We start from the raw sequence: 27459 nt of genomic DNA on the forward strand, positions 1-27459 counted from the left end.
ATGCTAAGTGAAAGAAGTCAGAGATATGCAAATATTATACAATTTCACTTATATGTGGAATTTAAAAAACAAAACAAATTCATAGTGGGAGATACAGGCTTCCAGTTATGGAATGAGTAAGTCATGAGAATAAAAAGTACAGCATAGGGAATGTAGTCAATGATATTATGATAGCCTTGTATGATGACAGATGATAGCTACTCTTGTGATGAATATAGCATAACATATAAGCTTGTTGTCATGATATTGTACACCTGAAACTAATAGAACATTGTGTGTCAACTATACTTCAATTTTAAAAATTTTAATTATTCACCCCGATAGTATGAGGAAACAGGCTAAATCAACAATGGAGACAGCTGAATTATACTTTGTGAATTTAAATGGGGGGAATAACAAAATAGTAGTAAAGTCTATCTTATTTTAACAAAATCTATCATTACAGCTTCTTTTTAAATTACAAATCTGGGGCTGCCTTGGTGGCTCAGTGGTTGAGCGTCTGCCTTTGACCCAGGGTGTGATTCCAGAGTTCTGGGGTCGAGTCCCATGTCAGGATCTCTGCAAGGAGCCTGCCTGTGTCTCTGCCTTCTCTCTGTGTCTCTCATGAATGAATAAATAAAATCTTTAAAAATAAATAAATAAATAAATTACAAATCTGATTGGTAATCATCTGCTTAAAAATCCCCAGTGGTTCCCCACTGCTCATCAGATCAAGCTCAAAACATTATCCAGGCTACAAAATTGAACTTGGTCTGATTCCAGCCAGATGTCGGAATAGCCTCAATTTCTACTGATCTGTTCCATGCACTTGTACTCCAGCAGCACAGAACTTTAAACTATTTTCCAAATACTCTGTTATGAATTTTCTTTTTTCATATTATAAAAAAAAAACATGATCCATCAGAAAATGCTGAAAAGAAAAAAAAACTGAAGTCATTTCCACAATCTCAGCATAATTTACAAAGTGGCATTTTACTTTGAAAATGAAGAAATGGGGATCCCTGGGTGGCGCAGTGGTTTGGCGACTGCCTTTGGCCCAGAGCGCGATCCTGGAGATCCGGGATCGAATCCCACATCGGGCTCCCGGTGCATGGAGCCTGCTTCTCCCTCTGCCTGTGTCTTTGCCTCTCTCTCTCTGTGTGTGTGACTATCATAAATAAATAAAAAATTTTTTAAAAATAAAAAAATAAAAATAGAAGTTTATTATGTAATGAAGCTGCATAATAGGAGATGTGGTATCAATGAGGGTAGGAACCATATTGATTTTGTTCACTACTGATATTTAATATCAATAGAGTACTGGACATATGACAAGTATTCCGTAAAGGTGCATGGAATTAACTGAGTGAAATCAGATTCTTAGACATTCTTCTAAAAGAAACTTCATGAATACTCATGCATAGGTAATTATTGCGCTGTTTTGATTAGTACATGTACTAAAAGTGGGCTTTTCTCTACTGCCAGTAATGTAGGCAAATTTAAGCTCTCTGGTCTTTTTTGTGTGTGTGATACATACATAAGAGTATATAATAAAAAGAAAAGAGGTTGTAATAAAGAAATATTCATTTGTAAAGAATAAACCCTTCAAAAGGGTGTTTACTAACGAGTTTTAGAGCTCAGCAATTTTTCTGAAGCTGTGAGCTCTACTTCTTTGGCAAGGTATATCCATTTTTCATTTCAGCCATTTACACTGTTGAAGCAGTTTACAGCCAAACAATTCTTTTTTTTTTTTTTTTTAATTTTTATTTATTTATGATAGTCACAGAGAGAGAGAGAGAGAGGCAGAGACATGGGCCGAGGGAGAAGCAGGCTCCATGCACCGGGAGCCCGATGTGGGATTCGATCCCGGGTCTCCAGGATCGCGCCCTGGGCCAAAGGCAGGCGCCAAACCGCTGCGCCACCCAGGGATCCCCAGCCAAACAATTCTGAGGTCGGTTCACTGAGTGGGCCAGTGCCTCTTTCCTTCAGGTGGATGAGCCCAACTGCTAAAATACAGATTATGTCTTTCAGATAATCGCCACTCTAACACCCCATTAACTACATAGAGAACATTGTTTTCAGGTCAATTGCATGAGTGAACTCAGATAAAGCTATTTGAGAAAGGGAACTTTTTTGAGACTTTTATTGAATAGAACATGATGGAGAATCAATAAGTAAACAAACAAAAAACGATTTCCCTATAAAAGATGTTACAGAATTCAAGATAGTCATCCATTTCCTCTTAATTTTAGACATAACACCAAATTTACTTACTGGTTTTCAGCACAGATAAGTGGTGAATTAGCAGCAGCAAAATTGTACCACGTCCTAACAAGAAAATAGCACAAAAGAAAAGTATGAAGCCATGTTGTAGGTATCACCATTAGGAACCAGCAGGAGATTGTAATAGAATACCAGTGTAGGGCCCCCTCGTGGTGCAATCGGTTAAGTGTTGGGCTCCTGGTTTCAGCTTAGATGGTGGTCTTGGGGTTGTGGGATGAAGCCCCAAGTCAGCTGCAGGTTCAGTGGAGAGCCTGCTTGTCCCTCTCCCTCTGCTCCAACCTCCCTGCCCACTGACACTCTTTCTCAGTCTCATTAAATAAATAAATAAATAAATAAATAAATAAATAAATAAATCCTTAAAGAAATTACCAGTGTAGCATAATGACTTGGGAAACTTGATTCCATTTCAGTAGATCTGGTTCAAATATCCAGCTTTACTACTTACTAAATGGTGGCCTCAGGGCAGCCTGGGTGGCTCAGCAGTTTAGCCCCGCCTTCAGCCCAGGGGTGTGATCCTGGAGACCTGGGATTAAGTCCCACGTGGAGCTTCTTGCAAGGAGCCTGCTTCTCCCTTTGCCTGTGTCTCTGCCTTTCTCTGTGTGTCTGTCATGAATAAATAAATACAATCTTAAAAAAAAAAAAAAATTAATGGTGACCTCAGTTTCCCCATCCATACAACAGAGATAGTAATAGTAGTAACCAAGTAGTGAAAAGGATCAAACTACACACAGTGAGTTAAAAAAGTGTTCAGGTATGGTAAGTGTTAAGTAAATTTTATATTTTTTAAAATTAATTTTATTATCATATTCCCACTTATAAATAATATAATCTTAGGGAAGTTACTCAATCTGTCTGGAAGTCATTACCCTGGCTCACCTCACATGGTTGCAACAAAAATCAACAAAGTATATGTTTAGGGTCACCTGGCTGGATCAGACAGTAGAGCGTGTGACTCCATCTCGGGATCATAAGTTCAAACCCCATGTTGGGCTAGAGATTACTAAAAAAAAAAGAAAAAAGAAAATTAAGATTAAAAAAATTTTTTAAGGAAATGTATGTGGAAGTTATTTTTAAGCTGTCAAATATTAAATATGTATATTTTTAAAACTTTATTTATTTGAGAGCAAGAGACAGAGACAGCATGTGTGTGCTCTGGGATGGGGGCAGGGGAGAGGAGCAGACGGGGTGGGGGGAGGGACAGTCAGACTCTGCACTGAGCTTGGAGCCAGACAGGGACTCGATCCTAGGACCTGGAGACCACAACCAGGAACCATCACTGGAGTTGAAATCAAGAGTCGGTGGTTCAACCGACTGAACCACCCAGGTGCCCCAAATATTAAATATATTTTTATTTTTTATTTATTTATTTTTTAAAGATTTTATTTATTTATTCATGAGAGAGAGAGAGAGGAGGCAGAGACACAGGCAGAGGAAGAAGCAGGTTCCAGTCAGGGAGCCTGATGTGGGACTCGACCTCCAGATCGAGGGATCACTCCCTGGGCCCAAGGCAGATGCCCAACCACTGAGCCACCCAGGCGTCCCTTAAATATATTTTTAAAAGAACAAATTGGGGATCCCTGGGTGGCTCAGCGGTTTCGCGCCTGCCTTTGGCCTGGGGCCTGATCCTGGAGACCCTGGATTGAGTCTCACATCGGGTTCCCTGCATGGAGCCTGCTTCTCCCTCTGCTTGTGTCTCTGCCTCTCTCTCTCTCTCTATGTCTATCATAAATAAATAAAAATAAATCTTAAAAAAAAAAAGAACAAATCATCCTATAATATTTTGTAACACCAAGGAGCTACAGTGAAATAGACCAGATAAAGGTGGTTGTGGTCATAATGATCTTGAAGCATCAAAAATGTATTTCACTAATTTCATGCATTTAGCCAACTAATATTTATTAAGAAACCCCAAAATGCTGTGAGCTGGTCCAGGCCCCGTTGGGTGGATCCTCCCTGGGACTTCTTAGTCTGATACAAAACAGTTCGAGTACTTCAAATGTAATATGATAAACATTGTAATAGACCATAGAAGTAGGAGGAAAAGTGCTATAAAAGGATACTTCAAAGAAATTATAGTTGAATTAAGTGAGTATTAAAAGCTCAGAAAGCACTTGCCTCTCTGGGGAAGAAAGCATTCTCAGTAGTTATGGAGGGGTAAAAATGCATAGCATGTTTAGGAAAATTGTGGAAAATCCAGGTATGTCCTGGGGGTGAGGTAGATGAGAGAGAAGCCTCCAAAAAAAAAAAAAAAAAAGTGGGGCCTTGTATGATTTGCTGAGTGGTGTTTGTTTGTTTGGGTTTAACTGATACCTGGAGTTGGAGGTTTTTGTGACAAGAAATAGGAAAAAAGAATGTTATTGCACATACTGGGGCACTCATAGAATCAGCAGAAGGTTGAAGATAAGATTTGGAAAACAGAAGAAAATCAAGGAACTCCCACAGATCAAAAACACACAGTACAATAGCTGTTTTTTAGTTAGAATAGACTGGCCAGAGCCCACCTCCACCACTGTGGGCAGAATGGTTCTGCAGGTTCCCTGAATAGATCTAAGGGTCCCTCGGTTTCAGCGTAACCACATCCAGTCAATGTCCTGGTTAGGAGGATGCCATTTCTTTCCCTTTCAGTTTCTGTAGTAAAAGATGGGGTACTGAGTCCTATCAAAATCAGATACAATGGCAAATACTTCCAAAATAGGAAAAGGGAGCTGGATAATTGACAACAAAAACAAAAAGCAGCCCACAAAATCAATTCCAATAGTCAGCAACACCACCAATAACCAAAAGACCAATACAAGATTTTATTTATTTATTTATTTTTTTAATTTTATTTATTTATGATAGTCACATAGAGAGAGAGAGAGAGAGAGGCAGAGACACAGGCAGAGGAGAAGCAGGCTCCCTGCACCGGGAGCCCGATGTGGGATTCGATCCCGGGTCTCCAGGATCGCGCCCTGGGCCAAAGGCAGGCGCCAAACCGCTGCGCCACCCAGGGATCCCCCAATACAAGATTTTAAATAGGCAGTGACGAGGTCAGATTCATTTGTTCAGCAGATGATGGCTATAAAATGAATTAAATGATGCAAAAGTGGACACATTGAAAAATAATGCTTTTTCCTTCTTCTGATGCCCAGGTTGATATTTGCTCTCCCCTATGACATTTTATCATTTTCTTGCATAATCAAGAACATACATATATTTCTGTTTTTTATCATTTTAGTTGCTAGGTAGATGGGATATTGCTTTTTATATATTAAATTTATAGCCAACCACTCTAATGAATTATTTTTATTGCTTCCAATAGTTTTTCAGTTGATTTTCTTTGGCTGATCAATTTTCCTAGTGTGGCAGCCAGAATAATGATCCCCCTCCCCCACCAAAAGATGTCCATACTCTAATTCCTAGAACCTAAGACTCTTTTCTTAGATTCTATTTTATTTATTTGAGAGAGAGAGCAAAAAAACACTAGCGGGGGAGGGGGGGGGCAGGCAGCAGGAGAGGCAGGCTCTCCACTGAGCAGGGGGTCCCAATAAGTGGCTCCATCTCAGGACACTGGGATTATGACCTAAGCAAAAAGCAGAGGGTTTTTCTTTTTACTTTTATTTTTAAAGACTTTATTTATTCATGAGAGATACAGAGAGAGAAGCAGAGACACAGGCAGAGGGAGAAGCAGGCTTCCTGCAGGGAGCCGGACTAAGTGGCCCTTGATCCCAGGTCTCCAGGATCACGCCCTGGGCTGAAGGCGGCGCTAAACCAACGAGCCACCCAGGCTCCCTGAGGCAGAGGTTTAATCCATTGAGGCACCCAGGCTCCCTGAACCTAAGACTCTTAATAAAATATCCTCTCCTTAATCAAATTTAACCCTGAACCATCTTCTCAACCAGGCCTTTACCTTTGAACTTCCGTGTTTGTCTTTGCATTGCCCAGTTTTAGCAAGAACTAAGTCAATTTAGCTAGGAACCCACCCTTGACATCTAATCACTCTAGATACCTGATCAAATTCCTCATCCTCCACCTTTCTCCAAAGGATACCTGAGCCCCTTGGCCCGCCTTGAGTAGTAATCTTGTCAGCTTGATTTAGCCAGAAATCCACTTTTACCCTTGATGTTTCCTCTTAGAAATTTTCCATTCACTGACCCCTACCCTGCTCCCTGGCTATAAATCCCTACTTGTCCATGTTGTATTCAGTTCTACACCCTATTATTTTCCTCTATTGCAATAATCTTGAATAAAACCTGATTTTAACATGGTTCTGGTGTTTCTTTGACACAATGTTGTTGCCTCATATGGCAAAAAGGATATTCAGATTATATTAAATTAGCGGTCCTGAGATGGGGAGATCATCCTGGATTATCTGGTCCAATATAATCACAACGGTCCTTAAAAGATGGAAGAGAGGCAGAAGATTCAGAGAATGAGATATGATGAAAGAAGCAACTATTGGAGTGATAAAAAGCCATGAGTCAAGGATTGTGAACACACAATAGCAGCTGGAGAAGACCAGGAAATGGATTCTCCCCCAGATCCTCCAAAAGGAATGCAGCCCTGGAATTACCTTGATTTTAGCCAGGGAAACCACTCTTGGACTTCTGAAGAAGAAGAAGAAATGTAAAACAATACATCTGCGTTGTTTTAGTCCACTTAATCTGTGGTAATTTGTTTTAGCAACAATAAAGAAATTGATAACGTGGTCACCCCTCCTCTTTTTTTTTTAAAACTTTATTTATTTATTCCTGAGAGACACACAGAGAGAGAAAGAGAGAGGCAGAGACACAGGCAGAGGGAGAAGCAGGCTCCACGCAGGGAGCCCGACATGGGAATCGATCCCAGGACTCCAGGATCACGCCCTGGGCCGAAGAAGGCAGGCGCTAAACCGCTGAGCCACCCAGGCTGCCTTCCTCTTTTTTTTTTTTTTTTAACAAATGATAGACTACTACATTATTTTTCTGAACTTTGCTTTTTTTCCTCTCTTACTAATACATCTGGAAGATCATTTATTTACTGCTTTTTTAAAATTTTTACTTTTTTTTTTTAAGTAATCTCTATGCCCAACATAGGGTGTGAACTCATGACCCTGAGATCAAGTGTCCCATGTTTTACTGACTGAGCCAGGCGGGTGGCTCTGAAACTCTGAAAGATCATTTAAAATCAGTTCTGATAGATCTGCCACATTTATCCAACAATTGCAGAGTATTTTCTTTATGTTTATTTTTCCCTATTTTTAAAAATTGTGATCTTTTTCTTATTGAATTATAAAAACTGTTTATAAAGCAAAGAAATAAGCACGACATCTGAAATATGTTGTTAATATTCACTCCAATTTGCTAATTTAAACATTTTGTTATTAATATTTTTCATTATTGGAAATTTTTTTCATGTATCAAATTTATCAATATCTGCTGTCAATATCTGTATGGATTTGGATTCTGGAGTTCTGTCAAGCTTGGGAAGGCTTTCTCCATAATGAGAATATTAAAAAATTCTTTAATTTTTTTCTAGCATTTTTATGGATTCAATTTTATAATTAAATCTTTGATCCACTTGAAATTTAATTTAATATAAAAAAATTAAGGGAAAGATCCAAGACTTTCTGATGGCTATGCAGTTGTCCTATTACCATTTACTGAATAATCTAACTTTCTTGCATTGACTTTGTATATTTTTTGTCTATATCTTTTCTTTCTATTCAGCTTTTCAAGTTTTTAAACATTGCATCTTGGGATCCCTGGGTGGCGCAGCAGTTTGGCGCCTGCCTTTGGCCCAGGGCACGATCCTGGAGACCCGGGATCGAATCCCACGTCGGGCTCCTGGTGCATGGAGCCTGCTTCTCCCTCTGCCTGTGTCTCTGCCTCTCTCTCCCTCTCTCTGTGTGACTATCATAAATAAAAATTAAAAAAAAAAAATTTAAACATTGTATCTTTATAATGTTTGCTTGCTTTTCAAGTTTTTAAACATTGTATCTTTATAATGTTTTAACATCAGATAAACTGCTCCCCCACCTCACTATCCCTATTTTTTAGAATTTCCCTGGTTAGACTTGCACATTTCAGTTTTTCTGGGAAATCTTATCTTTTTTAAAAAACAATCTCCACCCTATTGGTTTATTTCTTGGGTGGAGAATTGCATTAAATTTGTAGTTTAATTAGAGCACTGATGTCTTCATATAATAATGTCATCTTTTCATTTATTTAAATAAAATTTTAAATTGATTTGTGCAAAAATACATTGTATGGCAATTTGAATTATAAATGCAGAAATAATTTGCCAATTGGGGACAGGACAGAAGAAAGTAGAAACATTATTATAACCAGTGCATATCAAAGCAAAGCATAATAAGGGCCATGAATTCTGCTTCTGAGTACTCTGGGAGCTTTCCTGAATCTAGAATCACTCACCAGGTCTCCTTGAGACCTATTTGTCCCTATTAAGGTGCCCGTTTTGAGGTTTCTTTGACATTCATTCTCCATTGTTGTTCTGTGAGATTGTACAATAAAATCTATTATAAATGATCTAGTTGAGTAGATTTATTATTCTTTAAAACAAAAAAATCCAGAAAAAGATACCTTACAATTATGTATCAGTTTACAAACCTCTTTCACTTATATTATCTCACTCTATCCATCACCCAGTAAACTAATGAACTTTGGGGATAGAGAACTTTTAAATTTTTTTAATTTTTAAATTTTCCATTAGAACTTTTCATACACCTAATCTTTTAAATTTTTAAAATCTTTTAATTTTTTTCAATGTCCTCTGAACATGGTTGGGTGTGAATGTGAAGTCCCAAAATGCTATAGTCAATCTACCACCAAGTTGAGGATGAAGCTGGCACACAGAGAAAGGCAGACTCAAGGGAACTGTAGAAAATGAAGCTAGATCGTCTGAATTAAGGCCACCCCGAAACCTTCCCAATTTTGAAGCTATATTTCCGTGAACCAATAAATTTCTTCATTGTTTCGACCAAAAATAGTTTAGTTTTTTGGTGTGTGAAACTGAAGTCATATCCTCCAATATGGCATCAATTACATTTTTACATGTATTCAAAAAATCTGAGAATAGGGCCTTAGGAGAAGAGAAGAGCATCCTTGTGAGGAGGGAGGGGTCTACAAAGTCTAGACAAAGAATGTTGCCTCCTCAGTCTCTGGGTATGTGTGTAAAAGGGGGTGTAGGTCAGCAGACTGATTGAAAGAGGACGTAAGATAAGTGAAAAAGAGGTCAAAGAAAAATTTCATGAACTTACTAGCTCAACTCCTTCTAAGCTGTACAAATACCTTTAGCTTTGAAAGGAAACTTAGGGAGCCCTGGTGGCTCAGCGGTTTAGCGCCGCCTTTAGTCCCGGGCGTGATCCTGGAGACCTGGGATGAGTCTCACATCGGGTTCCCTGCATGGAGCCTGCTTCTCCCTCTGCCTGTGTCTCTGCCTCTCTCTCTCTCTCTGTGTCTCTCATGAATAAATAAATAAATAAAATCTTAAAAAAAAAAAAAAAAGAAAGGAAACTTAGAGCATAGTCATAAACCCATAAATAAAAATAGTACTTGCTGGTTTCTATAATTAAATTTCAAATAGTACTATAGAGAACAGTGTTTCTCAAACTTCAGGTTTTCTCATAATAAGTTTAGATATTAGATATTTGTCATGTCTAAGTCATGTCATGCCTAAGTCCTATTTTTACCTAGTATTTTCTTTCAAATAGTAATCATCAAAGATTATTTTGCCCCTATAGGGCCATTTGGCAGTATCTGGAAACTTCGTTTTAGTTTATCATTACTGGATGTTCCTGGAATCTAGTAGATACAGGACAGTGATGCTATTAAAAATCCTAAAATACACAACATGGCCTCCCAAACAAAGAATTGTCTGGTTTACCATGTCAGCAGAGGCAAAAATGAGAAATCCTGATTTATTTATTTATTTTAAAAGATTTTATTTATTTGGGAGTGAGAGAGAGAAAGAGATCACGAGCGGGGAGGAGGGGTAGAGGGAGAAGCAGGCTCCCTGCTAAGCAGGGAGCCAGATGGAAGACTTGATCCCAGGTCCCTGGGATCATGACCTGAGCCAAAGGCCCTTACTTAACCAACTGAGGCACCCAAGCACCTGAGAAATCCTGATTTAAATCAGTTTCTTTTGGGAGTGGCTGGGTGGCTCAGTTGGTTAAGCAGCTGCAGGCTTGGGTTGCCATTGGAGTCCTGGGATCCAACCCAATTCCCATCTCAATAGATCGGGCTCCCTGCTCAGCATGAAGTCTGCTTCTCCTTCTCCCTTTGCCCCTCCCTCTTGTCCATGCTCTGTCTAGTGCTTTCTCTCTCAAATAAATAAAATCTTTTTTAAAAAAATCAGCTCATTTTCTCCTAAACTTAGTAATACCTAACATTTATTAAGCAACACTATATTTTGAATATTTTTCTAAATGCTTAATATGCAATGTCTCACTGAATCCACACATTAACCTGCTGTGTTAATTTACCATTAAACCTGTTTCACAAGTGAGGAAACTGAGAGTTACTGAATTTATCCAAGGTCTAATAGCTAGTAAGTAAGTAGAGGAATCTGAATAGTATGATGCTAGAGATCCTGAACTTAACCAATGGGATCTACTTTATATTACTACTTAAATGAAAACCAGTATCACATGCTTTATGTAGTAGAAGAAAATATAAATAAATTCAGTGAGAGCACAGTGTTATTAAGCTGTAGCTGCATATTGTTGCCTACATAGAAGCCTCTGGATCTAAAGCCTGTGGCTCTTCTTAAAACCAGAGACTTAGTGTTAAAGAGATATTAGTATCAAGCCAAAACTTTCTCCTTCATATAATGAGAAGAAATGAAAATAAAGGGGAATAACTTTTTCTTTCTTTTTTTTTTTTTTTTTAAGATTTTATTTATTTGTTTATGAGAGACACAGAGAGAGGCAGACACACAGGCAGAGGGAGAAGCAGGCTCCTTGCGGTGAACCCAATGTGGAACTTGATCTCAGGGCACTGGGATCATACCCTGAGCTAAAGGCAGACGCTCACTGAGCCACCCAGGCATCCCAGGGAATAACTTTCTTAATATGTGATCCGGTATTATATAATACTGTGTTTGGGGCACCCCGGTGGCGCAGCGGTTTAGCGCCGCCTGCAGCCCAGCGTCTGATCCTGGAGACCCAGGATCGAGTCCCACGTCCCTGCATGGAGCCTGTGTCTCTGCCTGTCTCTCTCTCTCTCTCTCTGAATGAATAACTAAATAAATAAATCTTAAAAACAAAAATACTGTGTTTGTGTGACTTAAAATCCCAACTCTTCAATAAAAAAGCCCTGGGACGTTTTGATTCTCCATGAATTAGTACCTGGGTTCAAATTCTGAAATCTCCTACTTACTACTGGTGCTATATTAGATGTGATTTAATATCCTCATTCATAGAACTTGGACAGTAATGTCTGCCTCAGAGGGGTGTGGTGAGAATTAAGACTCTGAGATACAGAGTCTTGCAAGATACTTGGCAGAAAATTATACAGCATAAAATAAATATTAGTTCCCCTCATTTCCTAAAGACTCTGTGGTCTCTTTCAAGTACTGGCTTAGATTCTCATATGCTTCCACGATTATACAAGCTTTCTAAGAGCTATGGCAGTTCAGGCAGGCCACAGTTGGCTCAGAATATTCTAGGAAACAAAGAGCTGCCTTCAGCCCTATCCAGAGTAGCCTCTTGGGAGGCACTGGCCTTTTGAGCCATGCTGTGTAGCCACAAACCACCCCTTCCCACCCCCCTGCCTCCTGTGAGGGGTGTTGATGATCCAGGGAAGATTTAAGGAAATTGTAAGCATGAAGGCCCCGTGACAGTGATTTTAATAGATGACACACATCCCTGGAGGTTGCCAGAGGGAGGAAAGACACTGGAGAAGGAGGAGCCTTTGTTCCTTGGAACAGAGTTGTGGTTCCATCTTAATTTCTTTACACATACACCTGCTCCAATTTTAGACCTGCCATTTGACCATGCAGTCATTGAGCTATGGCTAAAGGCTGTATTTTAAATATTCACAACACTTCCTATAGAATTTAGTTTGCAATTCTGTGGTATCAAATAAAGCAGAGTTCAACATAGCATTGGAACTATTGTCCGCTTGGTGGTCAGAAGAACTTTTTTTGTCTTTACACTGTGACTCTGGAATTTCTTCCCTACTCGATTCCTGATACCTTTACTCTTCTAAAACATTGCTTTAATAAGGCTTGAGATTTCATGCCATAATTGGGGATCGTGAAAATGCAAATACAACTAGAGTTAATGCACTGACAAATTCAGAAGGTCTCCTCCCCACTAGAATATAAACATCTTGGGGTCAGGGAATTTGTTTTGTACCCTACTATATCCCCCAAGTACTGACAAAAGTAATAGCATATGGTTAGTACTAATAAATATTGTTGAGTGAATAAATGAGAGTTCATCCTGTGGCCATCGGTTGTAGCAGTCAGCATTTCCTTTGTTTACATGTGTTTTTTTCATGCTTCTGGGCTCTACATATGTGGCATTATTTTTCTTTTTTTCTTTAATTTTATTTATTTATTCATGAGAGACACAGAGACATAGGCAGAGGGAGAAGCAGGCTCCCTGCGGGGAGCCCAATGCAGGACTTGATCCCAGGACCCCAGGGTCACATCCTGAGCCAAAGGCAGATGCTCAACCACTGAGCCACCCAGGCGTCCCCTGGCATTATCTTTCTGTAATGCCTTCTCTCTGCCTCTTACTCCTCTATCATTCCTTCTTTTTAAAAAAAAAAAAAAAAAAGATTTATTTATTTATTCATGATAGAGAGAGAGGGGGGGGGGGGCAGAAACACAGGAGGAGGGAGAAGCAGGCTCCATGTGGGGAGCCCGAGTCAGGACTCGATCCCGGGACTCCAGGATCGCGCCCTGGGCCAAAGGCAGGCACCAAACCGCTGAGCTACCCGGGCACCCCTCATTCCTTCTTGATCTGGAGAAAGTCTACTAATTCTTCAAGACTTGCTTCTTTGGTAAAAGTCTCTGTGATCTTTATTTTCCTTCTCAAATTAACTCTTTCCTGAGCTGAGCTCCTTTAGCTCTTGGCACATAATCCAGTTAGATTTTGTGTTGTAATTATTTGTTTATAGGTCAGGCTCTGGCATTAGAAATGAGCTCCTTGAGGGCTGAAATGTATATTTCTTTTGTATCCTCCTCTCTAGCATGGTGACTAGTTTATGGGAGATCTTCAATAAGATCTATTGACTGAATGAATAAATCTTGCAAGTGGTCCTTTATAGTAGGGTTCCAGAAAGGTCTCAGATCCCTCATTAGGAGTGCATTACAAGATTACTTCCTTTAAAAACAAAACAAAACAAAAAAAAAAAACAAGATTACTTCCTTTAAATGCCTTATTTTGGATAGGAAATCTTCCTGATCATTGTGGTTTCATTCTACGACAGCCCTTGCCCTGTACTCACTTGAAATGATCGGTGTGGAAACACAGAGTAGAGCCTATAAATAAGGGATTTGGAAACAGTTGGTCAAATTTCAAGGTGGGACTGATCATCCTGGGCTGCTTCTCTACAGATGCATCCTGGTTACCTTGATACTGTACTAGCCTTAAAAGTAGTGATATTTTGGGAGGGTTGAAATATTTCTTCCAAGGAAAAAATAAACAGGTTGACTATCACGGACAGATTCCTATTGGTGCAGTATAGAGGAATTATATTGTACAAAGGAGTAGCTCACGTCTCCAGCTATACGAGAATTGTGGCCTTCTCAGGTTGCTATGGTTGTGACCATGACAACTGTGAAAAACATGAGAGAATGCCAAGAAGAGGGTGTGGTAGTGACCATAAGCAAGAAAGAACAAATGGCTGGGACTAGGGACTGCCCAGGGTCCCTAGAGTCCCTAGGCAGGGATTCAAGACCATATTGGAAGATCTGAATTCCATATTTCATTGTTTACATTGATGTGAACCCTCAACTGCTCATAACTAATCTCTATTATTCATCCATTCTGCTTTAAGGAGGGGAATGGAGATGGGGGAAGCAGCTGAAGAACATAGGGCATAACCCAAAGGGCTGCAGCTCTTGAGAACAGGCACTATTTAATTAAGCCAACTGTGAATTTGTGTGGGTGAAAGTAACAGCTGCTGCTTCTCTTAGGATATTTTTAAGTTGCAGCCAGTTGGGATACTCTCCATGCCTATATATGGTCTTTCATGCTAAAGGACCTCATGGCGATGGGTGGGCTAAAAACAGACTCTTTGAAACTGTATCATCATCTCTTGGTCTTTGACAGCACATAAGCAGCTTGCTCTTTAGGGAAACCTTAGCAAGGTTAAAAGCTGAGCTGCTCACCTGACATACTTAGTAGTGATTCCTCTATCCCTCACCCTCCACATTGTTGCTAGGCCTCTTTGAGATTTAAAGAGAGACTTATTTGTTTAGTTCCCATACACTTTCAGGCTGCTTAGCTACCACATCTTGTGCACATCTTGTGCACAATGTGCACTCCAGGCAAACAAATTTTAAGGGCACGGCAGATTGAAGCGGCAAGCAAGCCTACCAGATTGAGCCCCCTGAGCCCATGTGTGATATGAGGCAAATGAAAATACAGCTGGTAGAGTTAATTTTAGGCTTTCTGACCTTGGAAATGTCCTATCAATTCGGGAAAAGCAGCTTTGAATAGGTTCAAAAAGGACCCTTCTCCCAACGCAGCTGCCTAGAAAAGTGGCTACATGGTCTAAGTTTAGTGGGAAAAACCAATTAATAATGGACCATAGTAAACTTGATAGATCAAGAAATTCAACATTTATTTAGCAAGTGCAAAGTCCAGGCAAGAAATATTTTATGATTTTTGTCCTATGAACTAAGATTCTAACACTTGTACAGAAACTAACACCTAAAAAGTTCTAAGACTGGCTTCTTGAAAACAAAAATCAATTTCGATGTCATAGTGCTTCAAAACATCACAAGTTGGTAAGCAATAACAAGAGGGTTAATAGTTTTATTTAATTATGCTGTTTATAAACATAACAGGAATTTAAATCCAAGGATAAATATGCACTATTCATTTCTTAATGCATAAGAACCAACACTCTGGTAACCAAAATAGATGAGGTCCCTGTAATAAATACTCACATATAACATGAACTTTTCCTTCCTGAAAGTTATACAATTTTTTAAAATTTTGCTTTTATTTATTTGATTGCCTGTATTTTCTAATGACCTATAGGATTCATAATGTTTTTTGCTCCAAGAGGCCATAGTAGACAATAAATGCTTGTTCACTGGATAAATGATTTACATCTCATCATTGTCTTAAATTTAGCATTCCATTGTGCGAACCTCACTTTCAAAAGAATGAACAGCTTGACGGGGAGGGTACTGGGTAAAGTTTAGGATCAATGGAAGATTTATTCTTCTATTATAACACATTACATAAACTTTGTGTTTTGATACTTTATGGCTTTTAGTGATAAATGAATGCACTGAGACACACCAAGCTTCATGAACCAATCTTTTATACTTCCATTCTTTTCTATTACATCAGAATAATATGTCCTTGAGAAACATTTATAACCATACACTACATACATGTTTGTCTGTAATGAAGCAAGATATAGAATTAAAATCTAAAGAGCATTAAAAAGGGTTAAGTTGAATTGCTAGGTATGTGGGATTGTGTAGCATGCCAAAATTCACTTAGGATATTTTCATTCTAATTTAGGTCACCCTGGGAACGGGGGGTAGGGAAATGGGCTCTACTGAATTGAGATCATGCTTATTAGCTACATGATTTTGAGCAAGTTACATACATAACCTCTTAGCATTAGTTTCCTTACCTATAAATGGGGGGAAATAACACCTAACATCAACCTTATGGGGCAGTCTAAGGAATAAATGACATAAGGATAAAATATATGAAAAGCTTAGCAGAGTGACTAGACTATTAGAAATATTCAATATATGATAGCTATAAAAACAATCTTATGTAATAAACTAATTAGGTGGAATAATTACCACACCAATCTAGATGCTATGTAATCAAAATACTCCGGTACAACAGAATGCATTTTATCAGGTTACTAAAAGATTTGTTGCCCGGGTATACTTTTTCTAGTATATACTGTTTGGGTGTCTATTCTTTCACAGTCAGATCACATTTCTAAATCAGAAGGGATCAGCTACTTAAGAAATACTGAGGCCTAGATTTAGCCACAGAGTTTGAATTCAGCATTTCTTCTCTCTGGCATTAACAGCATTTGCTTTTACTTTTACATGTTAAAGAATATCTTAATATATAGGCAGAAAAAACTGGCCAATATGAGGGCAAGGAAAGAATGCTCTAGTCCAAAAAATCATTGTCTACATCAGCAAATTTTAAATTCCCATCATTAATAATACTTTTAATAGGCCTCTTCAAAAGGAGACTTACTATTTATTTTTCTTTTTTATTATGGGAAAATTCAAAACTAAACAAGAGTAGACAGGAGAGTATAATGATCCTCATGTACTTATCACCTGGCTTTGATGGCTATCAACTCATGGCCAATCTCCTTTTTTTTTTTTTTTTTTTTTTTAGTTTATTCCTGAAAGACACACCAAGAGAGATAGGCAGAGACATAGGCAAAGGGAGAAGCAGGCTCCATGCAGGGAGCCCGATGTAGGACTTGATCCGGGGTCTCCAGGATCACGCCCTGAGCCAAAGGCAGATGCTCAACTGCTGAACCACACAGACATCCCAACTCATGGCCAATCTCAATCCATCTATACTCCTACTTCCCTCTCCCACATAATTTGAAGCAAATCCCAGGCATATTATTTCACCTGTAAATATTTCAGTATATATTTATAAAACATAAGGACTTTTTGACACAACACAATTACAACATCATCATCATAACTGGGTAAATGGGGGCATCTGGGTGGCTCGGTGGTTGAGCATCTACCTTTGGCTTAGGGCGTGATACCAGCGTCCTGGGATCGAGTCCCACACTGGGCTCCCCGCAGGGAGCCTATTCTCCCTCTGCCTATGTCTCTGCTTCTCTCTCTGTGTCGCTCATGAATAAATAAATAAAACCTTAAAAAAAAAAATAACTGGGTAAATGGCGATCAGAAACCGGAGATATCTGGGAAGAGAAGTAAAGAAAGAACAAACTCAGATGCTTACAGGTAACACTTTGCTATGTTTATCCTCATTGGGCATATACATTTCTTTTTGGATCTTATGGCTTCAAATACTTTTTTTAAAGATTGTATTTATCGGGCAGAGAGCCCGGTGTGGGACCCGATCCTGGGGCTGCGGGATCACACCCCGACCCAAAGGCAGATGCTCAACCGCCCAGCCACCCAGGCGTCCCATTCAAACACTTTTTTTTTTCAAACTATCAAACTCCACTCATTGGGCCAGAGACTCGTGTGTTAGGAGTAGACTTGCCCCTCCTGTAGCACACTATCTACACTGTGTGTTCATCGGCCAGCCAGTGGCCTCAACTCCAAGCTCTAACAACGTGGGGTTTCAAATATGATTTACTTACTGAGGTCTGTATTCATGCCACTAGTTCAGATCTTGACCCCTGCCCCTGACATGCTTTGCACTGTAGGCAAAACTCTACCTGGTACCACTACTCTGCTGTCTAATGGACATCTCAAAGCAAACATATCTAAAATGGAACTTTTAGTTTTACTCCCAAATTGTGACTCGTATCTTCCCTATTTCAGTAAATGGGTATTTCCATCAATTGCCAAAGCCAAAATAATAGTAGTAATCTTTGTCTCCTTCATTTCTCCAACCTCCACAATCAATCGATCACCAAGTGCTGTTGGTATTACCTTGAGATTATTAATTTCTTCTATTATTGATACTACACGAAATCAAATCACAACTGAGAAACAACTGGACTATTAGAATAGTCTTCTGGTTTCCCTTCTGACATGCTGGCCCCTTCTGGTCCATTCTCCACAAGAAGAGAGAGTGATCTTTCCAAAATGTTAATCACAGATCATGAACTGATAATTGCTGAAGCTATGTGATGGATTCATTATATTAATTTCTTCCCCTTTGTATATGTTTGAAATTATCAAATTTGAAAAACCGAAATGTTATTTGGATTATTTTATTTTACTTCTCTGCTGACTTCTCCAAATGTCTTGCCTAGGCCTGTGAACCCCAGCCTGCCCTCGGACATGTCCAGCTTTATCTGATGCCATTCTTCTTGCTCACTTGCCCAGGTTATAACCTTTCAGTTTTAAGAACTCCTTAAGCTCTTTCTTATCTTAGAGCATTTGTGCTTGTTATTTCCTCTACCAGAAAATGCTCATCCGCTCGCTCTTCGCAAGTCTGGCTCCTTCTCTGTTTCAGGTCTTAGCAAAAATGTCACCTCCTTAGGGAGGCTTTTCTTAGCTCTCCCTTCACTGGTACTATCACATTATTCTATTTACTTCCTATCTTACCACAATTTATAACTATTGTTTGTTTATATTTATATATATATAATTACACTTACTTGTAAATTTGAACGAAACTTTTTATTTTAACTTTTGTAAAATATTTTATTTATTCATTTGAGAGAGAGCACAAGCAGTGGGAGCAGCAGAGGGAGAGGGAGAAACAGGCTCCCCGCTGAGCAGGGAGCCCAACATGAGGCTCAATCCCAGGGCCCCATGATTATGACCTGTGCCAAAGGCAGACGCCCAACCAACTGAGCCACCAGGTGCTTCTGAATGAGTCTTTTTTTTTTTTAAAGGACATTTTTTTAAAAATTTTTATTTATTTGTGATAGTCACAGAGAGAGAGAGAGAGAATGAGGCAGAGACACAGGCAGAGGGAGAAGCAGGCTCCATGCACCAGGAGCCCGACGTGGGATTCGATCCCGGGTCTCCAGGATCGCGCCCTGGGCCAAAGGCAGGCGCCAAACCGCTGCGCCACCCAGGGATCCCCTGAATGAGTCTTTTAAAAAGATATTTGAAGGTATATCCATACATGTTCTGTTCTATTCTTGTTATAGTGTCAATTCTTTGAAAAATTGGTAAATACAAATTTTAATCATCTTCCTTCATAAACAAAGACTTATTTTGGGGGAAGATTTTATTTATTTATTTGAGATAGGAAGAGAGCAGGAGAGAGAGAGTGCATGAGCAGGGGTTGGGGGCTAGGGGCAGAGGGAGAGGGAGAGCAGGCTCTCCACTGAGCAAGGAGCCTGATGCGGGGTTCGATCCTAGGATCCTGGGATCACAATCTGAACAGAAGGCAGATGCTTAACTGACTGTGCTACCCAAGTGCCCACATAAACAAATATTTATAAATAAAATAAGATTTTGATCAGGAGAGTAACTTCTTGAAATTTTAAGAGGAGAGTAATATGAAATATGAATTGGTGAAGGTGAAATTGTCATTAGAAACGTCTATTTGAATATACCCTTTATTTGATTCTAAATTTTCCAGTGCTTTTGAAGCTGAATAATTTTGTGACAGGGATCCCTGGGTGGCGCAGCGGTTTGGCGCCTGCCTTTGGCCCAGGGCGCGATCCTGGAGACCCAGGATCGAATCCCACGTCGGGCTCCCGGTGCATGGAGCCTGCTTCTCCCTCTGCCTGTGTCTCTGCCTCTCTCTCTCTCTCTCTGTGACTATCATAAATAAATAAAAATTAAAAAAAAAATTTTGTGACAGCCACAGTATGATTTAAATGTTTAATCTCTGGAATTATATTCTGTATTATTAACATGACACCTCTATCATTTCTAAGACCAATATATTTAAATTTTATCACGCGTTAATTTCAGGCAGCTCTCCTTGAGATATGAAAAGAAGAACTCAGCAGGTAATTTGGCAGATTCTCTCCTCTGCTGATCATTATTCTGATTCAGTGTCATAGAATTCATCTGAACTGTGTTAGAACAAAAGCAAAGCCACATAAGCCACCTACCAAGTCAGTGAGCAGATGAGAACTGTCTGCCAGTCCTTTGAATGAAACCCCTGACATAACAGATTTTAGAACTGGAAGATATCTTACAGATCATGTAATAATCCAAGGCTCTCATTTTAACAGGGGTGAGACGGTTGTTTGAACAGGTCAACTGATTTACTCCCCCCAAACATAATTTCCTAATCTGGTTAATTCAAGGTCTTACTTTCAGAAGACCCTTAAGGAATTATATAGTAAATTAGTAGCACCAAATCAAGATCTGGGCTTTTGTCGTAAATCCATTATCTTCACTATATTAAGATGGATTCTTCCCCTCTTCTTTCCTGCATCTTCTGAGTCTTTAAGTCTCAAATTATTCCAGTGACCTCTGCTTCTTTGGAGTTGGTGTCAAGATTCCAAGATTTTCTTCTTTTTTTTAAAATTTTTATTTATTTATGATAGTCACAGAGAGAGAGAGAGAGAGAGAGAGAGAGAGGCAGAGACACAGGCAGAGGGAGAAGCAGGCTCCATGCACCGGGAGCCCGACGTGGGATTCGATCCCGGGTCTCCAGGATCGCGCCCTGGGCCAAAGGCAGGCGCCAAACCCCTGCGCCACCCAGGGATCCCTATTTTCCTCATTTTTAAAACATGGTTTGATTTGCCAAAGTAATAGTGCACAAACGCAACAGAATACACTGCATATTAGTACTTCTTTTAAGTAACCAACCCAAGGTGGGTTAATAGCTGCACATTATTTAAGTTTTGTTCAGATACTTTGAAAATTTACTTGTCGATTTTTTTTTAAGATTCAAAAAAGTCACTTATTTGACAGAGAGAGAGAAAGCATAAGCAGGGGGAGCAATAAAGGGAGAGAGAGAAGCAAGCTGTCCCCTGAGCAGGGAGTGCAACAGGGGCTGGGTCCCGGGATCCTGAGATCAGCACCTGAGCCGAAGGCAGGCACCTCACTGAGCCACCCCGGCGCCGCTTACTTGTGATTTGGTGCTTGCTGCGCGTAGAGATGCACATGTCATGTGCAATAAATGGGTCCTCAAATTGATAACGTTGGGGGGGGGGGTTGGCTCTCGGCGGATGCTGATTCAGCAAGCATTTACGGGGCCCAGGACCACTGTAACCGCTGGGCGCTGCACGAAGCATCCTGGAGGCCGGACATGGCTCAGTCTCCCTTGCAGAGCTCCGCATTTCGGAGTCAAGGGTTCTGGGCCAAACTCTGGGATCTGCTCAGGAACGCTCCGGGCACCAGGGCCGAGGACAGCCTAAGCTGCCTGCGGAGGCAGTGACGGCCCCGGGCGGCCCCCGGTTCAGGGCTCTCAGGCGCGACCTCACGATGGCAGGGACCCTGAGCCCCACGCAGACTCCCGGGCTCCCGCGGAGCCACGCCCAACCTGTTCCAAACACGTTGCCCTCCTCGGGTCTCTAAGGCGGCAGGGGCGGCCCCGCCTTCGTCATCCCTGGCACATCCGCAGCCGGCGGGTCTCCGCGGGCAGATCCGTCCCTCGCTGCAGAGCCCCGGCATCCCGGGGTCGGCGCTCGCTTCCCTCCTGGCTGCTGGAGCCCCGCCGGGCAGCGCCGTGCCCCCGACCCGGTGCACGGGCCCGTAGCGGCGGGCGGGCTCCGCGGGAGGAGGAGGGTGGGCGCGCGCCGCTCTCGCGAGAGCTCGCGGGGTGAGGGCCGCGGGGGGCGGGGCGAAGCGGGAGGAGGGGGGGGAGGGGAGGGGGCGGCGGCGGCGGCTGTGCTCCCGGGGGCGGGCGTGCGGCCTTTCCCCGCCTCCCGGAGGGCGATCCGCGCCGGGCGCCTCTCCCTCCCGCCCCCTCTGCCTGCCGTTGGAACTAGCAGAGCCGAGCTGGTCGCGCCGCGGAGAAGCCGGCGCCGCCTTCCTCCTGCTGCTGCGCGCCTGCCGCCCCGAGGCCTAGAGACGCCGCCCAGCCCGCGCCGCGGCCGACATGAGCTTCTTGTTGTGAGTCGCCGGGCCCCGCGCGCCGGCTTTGTTCGGGCGGCCCCGGGGGGGGGGGCGGGGGCTCCCCCGCGGTCCCGGCCCCCCTGCAGCCCCGCAGCCCCCGAGCAGGCTCTGTCCGCCCGGCCCTGCGCCCCGCGGCTCCGAGCCTCCCTGCCCCTTGCCCGGGGCTCGCGCGCTGCGCTGGGCTGCGCTGCGGGGACACCTGCTGCCCCTCCCCTCCCCTCCCCGGCCCGTGCGTCCTGCGCCGCCAGCTGCCGCCCGCCGCCTCCTCCTGGGTCCCGAGCACAGAAGAGTGGGCGCTGCGCTTTCCCCCCCCCCCCCCCGTGGCCTCAGCGCCCTTTTAACTTTCCCCTTAGGTTTTAGGAGTGGAAGTCGGGGCGCCGAGCCCCGTGGAGGGGACACCCTTAACGACGCTGCTTTCGGGTCCGGATGCCCTGGCGACAGCCCGAGGCCTCGGGGTCTGCAGAGCCGCCTGCCTCCCCCCCCCCCCCTCCCCGGCGTGCGCCCCCGGGAAGTCCGGGCCTCATCCTTTCAGACAAGCACCCATCAGTCGGGCTTGATTAGGTCCGCGGGGAGTTGTTTTGCGAAGGATTTGAAAATGCAATAACGTCACGTTTAGGACTGGTCGTTATTTCATTTATTCGTCCTTTATTGTGGACGATTTTAGGAGGGACGGGCAGACCAACGGGATGGGCAAATGGGAGTATGGGGGCAGCAGACAGCCTCAGGTCGTCAGCAAACAGGACTTGACACCCTCGGAATTCCTCTTTTGAAGGCTTCGTTGTGATTCACCCACGTTTAGTCTGTGGTTAGAGAAGCTCATAAAGACTCGGAGGCTGAAACTTGCACCTTATACTCCTTTACTGCCGTGGACGGGATAGCATTTTCCTTCACAACAATGACCCTAGCAGTTGTGTCCCGATTTCCTTCTTTCCCCACCTGTAATTTTTTAGTCATCAACATTGGCACTTGGATCCTGAGAATTTAATTGACCCTTAATTTCACGTGCTCATACGTGGGATTTTAATCGTTTTCCGAGCATTATGCAAAGCTGTGATCACAGAACATTAACTGGCAGGTGGTGGGCTTGATATTTCTCGTGTGCACAGGAGCCCTGCCTTGAGTCACCCTGCGGAACACATGTGAGTTGGTGAAATCTCTTTCTTAGGCTCATCCTGGAAGTTGATCTGAGTGTGTCATACAGGTGTGCTACATGAGAGGACTGGGTGACTTTATGAAGGTCTCTGCTTCCAGTTTTAGCTTGAATCCAGGTATCCAGGTGTCTCAGCTTGAAGCTTCTCATCTAGACTATGTTTTACATTGCTTGCATTTGATTTCTTCAAGAATGTAGAAGCTGTCTTCAAAATAGCAATGTGGATGATGTCCATGACTGCTGCCGATGGGCTTGTGTCTCTTGGAACTCAGAGCTAAATTGGTTGAAGCAGGGAAGAACCATATTTGGCTGAAACTAGGGGATGTCTCGAGAAGGTCTTGGTGATATTTTCTGAATACAAATAGAATAGTATCCTATTTTTACATGGCTCAGTATTTTATAGTTACTGAAATGCAGTGCTTAAGTTCATTTCTTCTGAAGCATACAAGTTACATAAGAAAAATCCTGCCATAACAAATGTGTGTATATATATATGTGTATATATATATACCACATTATAGGTTTGTACTGTCTGGAGCACAATTTTTCAGTTAGGTTTCATGTAGCAGTTAATACATTCCCAATATATTTGGCCCTCATGCCTGACAATCCAAAAAAGTTAATCCAACCTTATTGGTTTTGTTTTTTGTCTACCAGTAGTTTCAAATCTAAAGTGAAGACCTCATGGATAGAAGTAATTATTATCAAAGTGAAAGAACAAAGTTTTGATTATTTCATCTATATATTATTTGGTATATCTTCCTGAAGATATACACCTAATTCTGTACCAGTAGGTGAGCAGGAAAATTAAAAGTTGCAAGTTAGGAAGTAAATGTAAACATTTTCTTCTAGCTCTTGGAAGCCTACTTGTAAGGCTACTGTAAATGATGGAGCCGAGGAAATAAGGGCAATGTGAGATAGGTTTATGAAGATGCTGACTCATAACTCCTGACGGCTTTAAGTCAGAAGGAGAGAATTATTGGTTAAGAAAATCGTTTATTGTGCCAGGTACTGATATAGGCACCAGGTATCATTTATGAACAAAACAGACAAAAATTCCTGTATTAGTTCAGTTTATGTTTTGGTAAGTGACCATAAACACTGAATACCAGTAAATTATATTGCATTGTAGGAGGATGTAAGTGCCATGGAACAAAGTAAAGCAGGGTAAAGAGGTTTTTTTGGAAGGGGAGATGAGGTAGATTAGGTAATCCCCAAACGGTACCCAGATAATCAGCAGCAATGATACCTTTTATAGCTTTTGTGCAAATGCTCAGAATAAATTGTACAGCATCTATAGATATGACTGGGACAAAGCTTTGGTTGTGCTACACATTGGCCTTTATGTATCTTCAGATTAATAAGCTAAACTCCCAAATGTACATAGGGAAACTTCACAGGAACCTAATTTAACTTTGTAGTCTCAAATCTTTAAACATCCTCAGCACCTGCTGTGTGCTAAGCATTGTGCGCAATGTGGAACTCCAGAGTGGTAGACAGTTTATAAATAGTCATCTGTAATAGATGCAATACAGTCATGGAGGTCTAAAGAATATGGAATAATTTGCTTTATTTGGGCTGGAGGAAGGCTTCTTGAAATAAGTGATTGATAGTTAATGGAATGTATAACAAGGGTTCTCTAAAAGGGTGTGGGAAACTAGAAGATTTCAGTCGCAGGAAACATCACAGAAACGTGAATTTGCTTGTGAATTGTCCATTTTCAGGTTTGTCCAGGAGGCTATGGAATTGTGGAGCTAGATGGGATCTATAGTAACATAGCTTACTCAACCTCTTTTGGGTAAAATGGCAAAATCACTGACATCAGGTTACCGGCCTAATTATTGGCTTGTGTTGAATTGAAACACAGGCCTTTTAGGGTTTTTCCTCTCTTGGCATTTTATGCACATAACATTCAGGGAAATTTAGGATCAGAGTGAGTTCTCAATGTTCATTCAGAGTACGTTGAGTGTTTTCTGTTTCTAGCATTTTGTAATTGCTGGTCTCTTCTGACCAATAGAATTTCACTGAAATATTTGACTTGGAAAAGACCAAGATATTATTTCCTAATGTAGGGCTACTTGATTGGAACAGAGTTAAAACAAATATTTGTAGTTAACTTTAAAATGGAAGTCTGGAGGAAAGGTGGTTTAGGGATGTGAATGAATATAAACCAGGTCTGTTTCTGTATAGGGAGAATCAGATCCGTTGGGAAAGGAAGGAAATACTGAGCATTATTCTAGGTAAATTCAATTTATCTTTTCCAAAATAATAGCAATTTAGGAAAGGAGATGTAGCTGTGTTTATATGTGTCTCTGTCTCCCTCTTCTACCTCTTTCAGTCCTGCCCCCCCTCACCAAAAATAACCCCAGCATCTTTGTTTTAAGGCAAATAAGCTGACTGACTGGAGTGCTTCAGCATCTTCACCTATAAAGGAAACTAATATTAATAATAGTAATAATAAATATTGCTAAGTGTTTACCATGTGCCAGGCACTCAGTGCTCTAAATGATTAACTTAGTTCAATAACTAGCAGAAGAAGAAACTAGCAAAGAGAGGTTAAATAATTTGTTTAAAATTATGGGGCCAGTGATAATAGCAGGGGTCTGAATTTTAGCAGTCTAGATCCAACAGTCCTGCCTCATATCTATAATTGATAAAATTATATAAAAAGATGGGATCCCTGGGTGGTGCAGCGGTTTAGCGCCTGCCTTTGGCCCGCCCAGGGCGCGATCCTGGAGACCCGGGATCGAATCCCACATCGGGCTCCCGGTGCCTGAAGCCTGCTTCTCCCTCTGCCTGTGTCTCTGCCTCTCTCTCTCTCTGTGTGACTATCATAAATAAATAAAAATTAAAAAAAAATTATATAAAAAGATAGTATTCAAAAGGCCTTGTTTTTAGAAGTCTCCCATTCCCAGGTATTAATAGCTCATACTCCTGGACTGTTTGCTAAGGGTCACCAAGAATATAATAGTGGAAGAAAAAAATAGAAGCTTTTAAATTTAAATAATACTTATAATTATTTTTGACTTCCATCTTTTATAAAAGATTTTATTTATTTATTTATGAGAGACACAGAGAGGCAGAGACAGGCAGAGGGAGAAGCAGGCTCCCTGTGGGAGCCTGATGCGGGACTCAGTCCCAGGACCCCAGGTTCACGAACTGAGCCAAAGGCAGATGCTCAACCAGAGTCATCCAGGTGCCCCTTGACTCCCATTTTTAATGTAAAAATAATACACATGTTGCAGAAATCACAATATAGTGCTAAGAAAAGCAAGAAAATAAGTCACTCATAATCATTACACCTTCCAAAATAACTATTATTTGTATTCTGTGATACAGTTTCCTCATCTTTCCTGCCACGTTTCTACTACATATAGACCAGATTTTCCATTTGGGAATTTTTTTATGTCAGCAAACATCATTCTGCAATATGATTTTGAATGGCTGTTGACCAAGTGTTAACAGTTTTGTTTTCTGACAGCCTGATTTACTATGTTATGCTTTTTTTGAGGGGAGGGGGAGTAGATTAAGTGTGGTCATCTTTTAGAACTACAGTTTGAGAATTGTAGATACCTGACTGGGTTTAGTTTACTTTTCCTCTCTAATATAGAATTGCTTTTGCTTTACATTACTGAGTGCAAAATAATTACTATGTGATCACTTTTATCATTATTGATTTTTTTTTTTTTTGCCCTCATAGTTGCAGAGTTTTTGTACCTTTGGAGTGTCTAATATACAAAAGCACATGTAGTACTTCTTCTCAGCTGTATATTTGATTATGAGGTATTGGGACAGAATAGCTACGTGTTACTTGAAAAAATGGTACCTTTTAGGAGTGTTAAGTCTTATAGAGAAATTTTTTTAACTCTTCTTTCCACATTTCCGTTTTTTAAAATTGAGATATAATTGATATATAACATTATGTTAGCTTCAAGAGTACAACTTGCATTTTTGTTTTGTATCAATCATCTAACTTAAGGCCATCCTTCATAGCTCATTTAGTAAAAAGTGTAGCTGTGAAACCTGTTCATTTGTAGAAAGTGGTTTTTAAATTTTATTTTGAAAGATTTTCAGATTTTTAGAAAAGTTGCAAAAAATAGCCCAAAGAATTCCTACATAGTTTTTATCCAGAGACCCCATTTAGTGTGATCCAATAATGTTATCCTCAGCAAAAGGGTCCAGTCATGACTCACCCAATT

At 41.1% G+C, this 27459-nt stretch overlaps 1 protein-coding gene, 1 long non-coding RNA gene and 1 pseudogene across 3 annotated transcripts in view; 1 reads left to right on the forward strand and 2 right to left on the reverse strand.

Annotated features, from left to right (window-relative positions):
- LOC140604192 (uncharacterized) overlaps nt 1-21781 on the reverse strand; it is a 42074-nt gene extending 20293 nt beyond the window's left edge. Inside the window, exons 1-4 of the long non-coding RNA XR_012007215.1 lie at nt 21122-21781; nt 3186-3262; nt 2708-2865; nt 2254-2307 (exon numbers count right to left, since the gene is read on the reverse strand). This is a non-coding gene — a long non-coding RNA (uncharacterized lncRNA). The remainder of the gene's footprint in view (nt 1-2253; nt 2308-2707; nt 2866-3185; nt 3263-21121) is intronic.
- Nucleotides 17601-17745, reverse strand: LOC140604363 (small nucleolar RNA SNORA62/SNORA6 family; annotated as a pseudogene).
- An 82-nt stretch (nt 21782-21863) lies between the features above and the next one.
- The window catches only part of MOB1B (MOB kinase activator 1B), a 58543-nt gene continuing 52947 nt past the window's right edge, over nt 21864-27459 (forward strand). Inside the window, exon 1 of one of the 2 annotated variants that reach the window (XM_072775336.1) lies at nt 21864-22107. In XM_072775336.1, the coding sequence (XP_072631437.1) occupies nt 22094-22107 (14 nt within the window). In that variant the 5' untranslated portion in view covers nt 21864-22093. Of the gene's footprint in view, nt 22108-22733; nt 23250-27459 lie in introns of those variants that run through there. The other variant, XM_072775338.1, reaches the window with a different exon arrangement.

This window comes from Canis lupus, chromosome 14, assembly GCF_048164855.1.
Source record: "Canis lupus baileyi chromosome 14, mCanLup2.hap1, whole genome shotgun sequence".
In the NCBI taxonomy this organism is placed as follows: domain Eukaryota; kingdom Metazoa; phylum Chordata; class Mammalia; order Carnivora; family Canidae; genus Canis; species Canis lupus.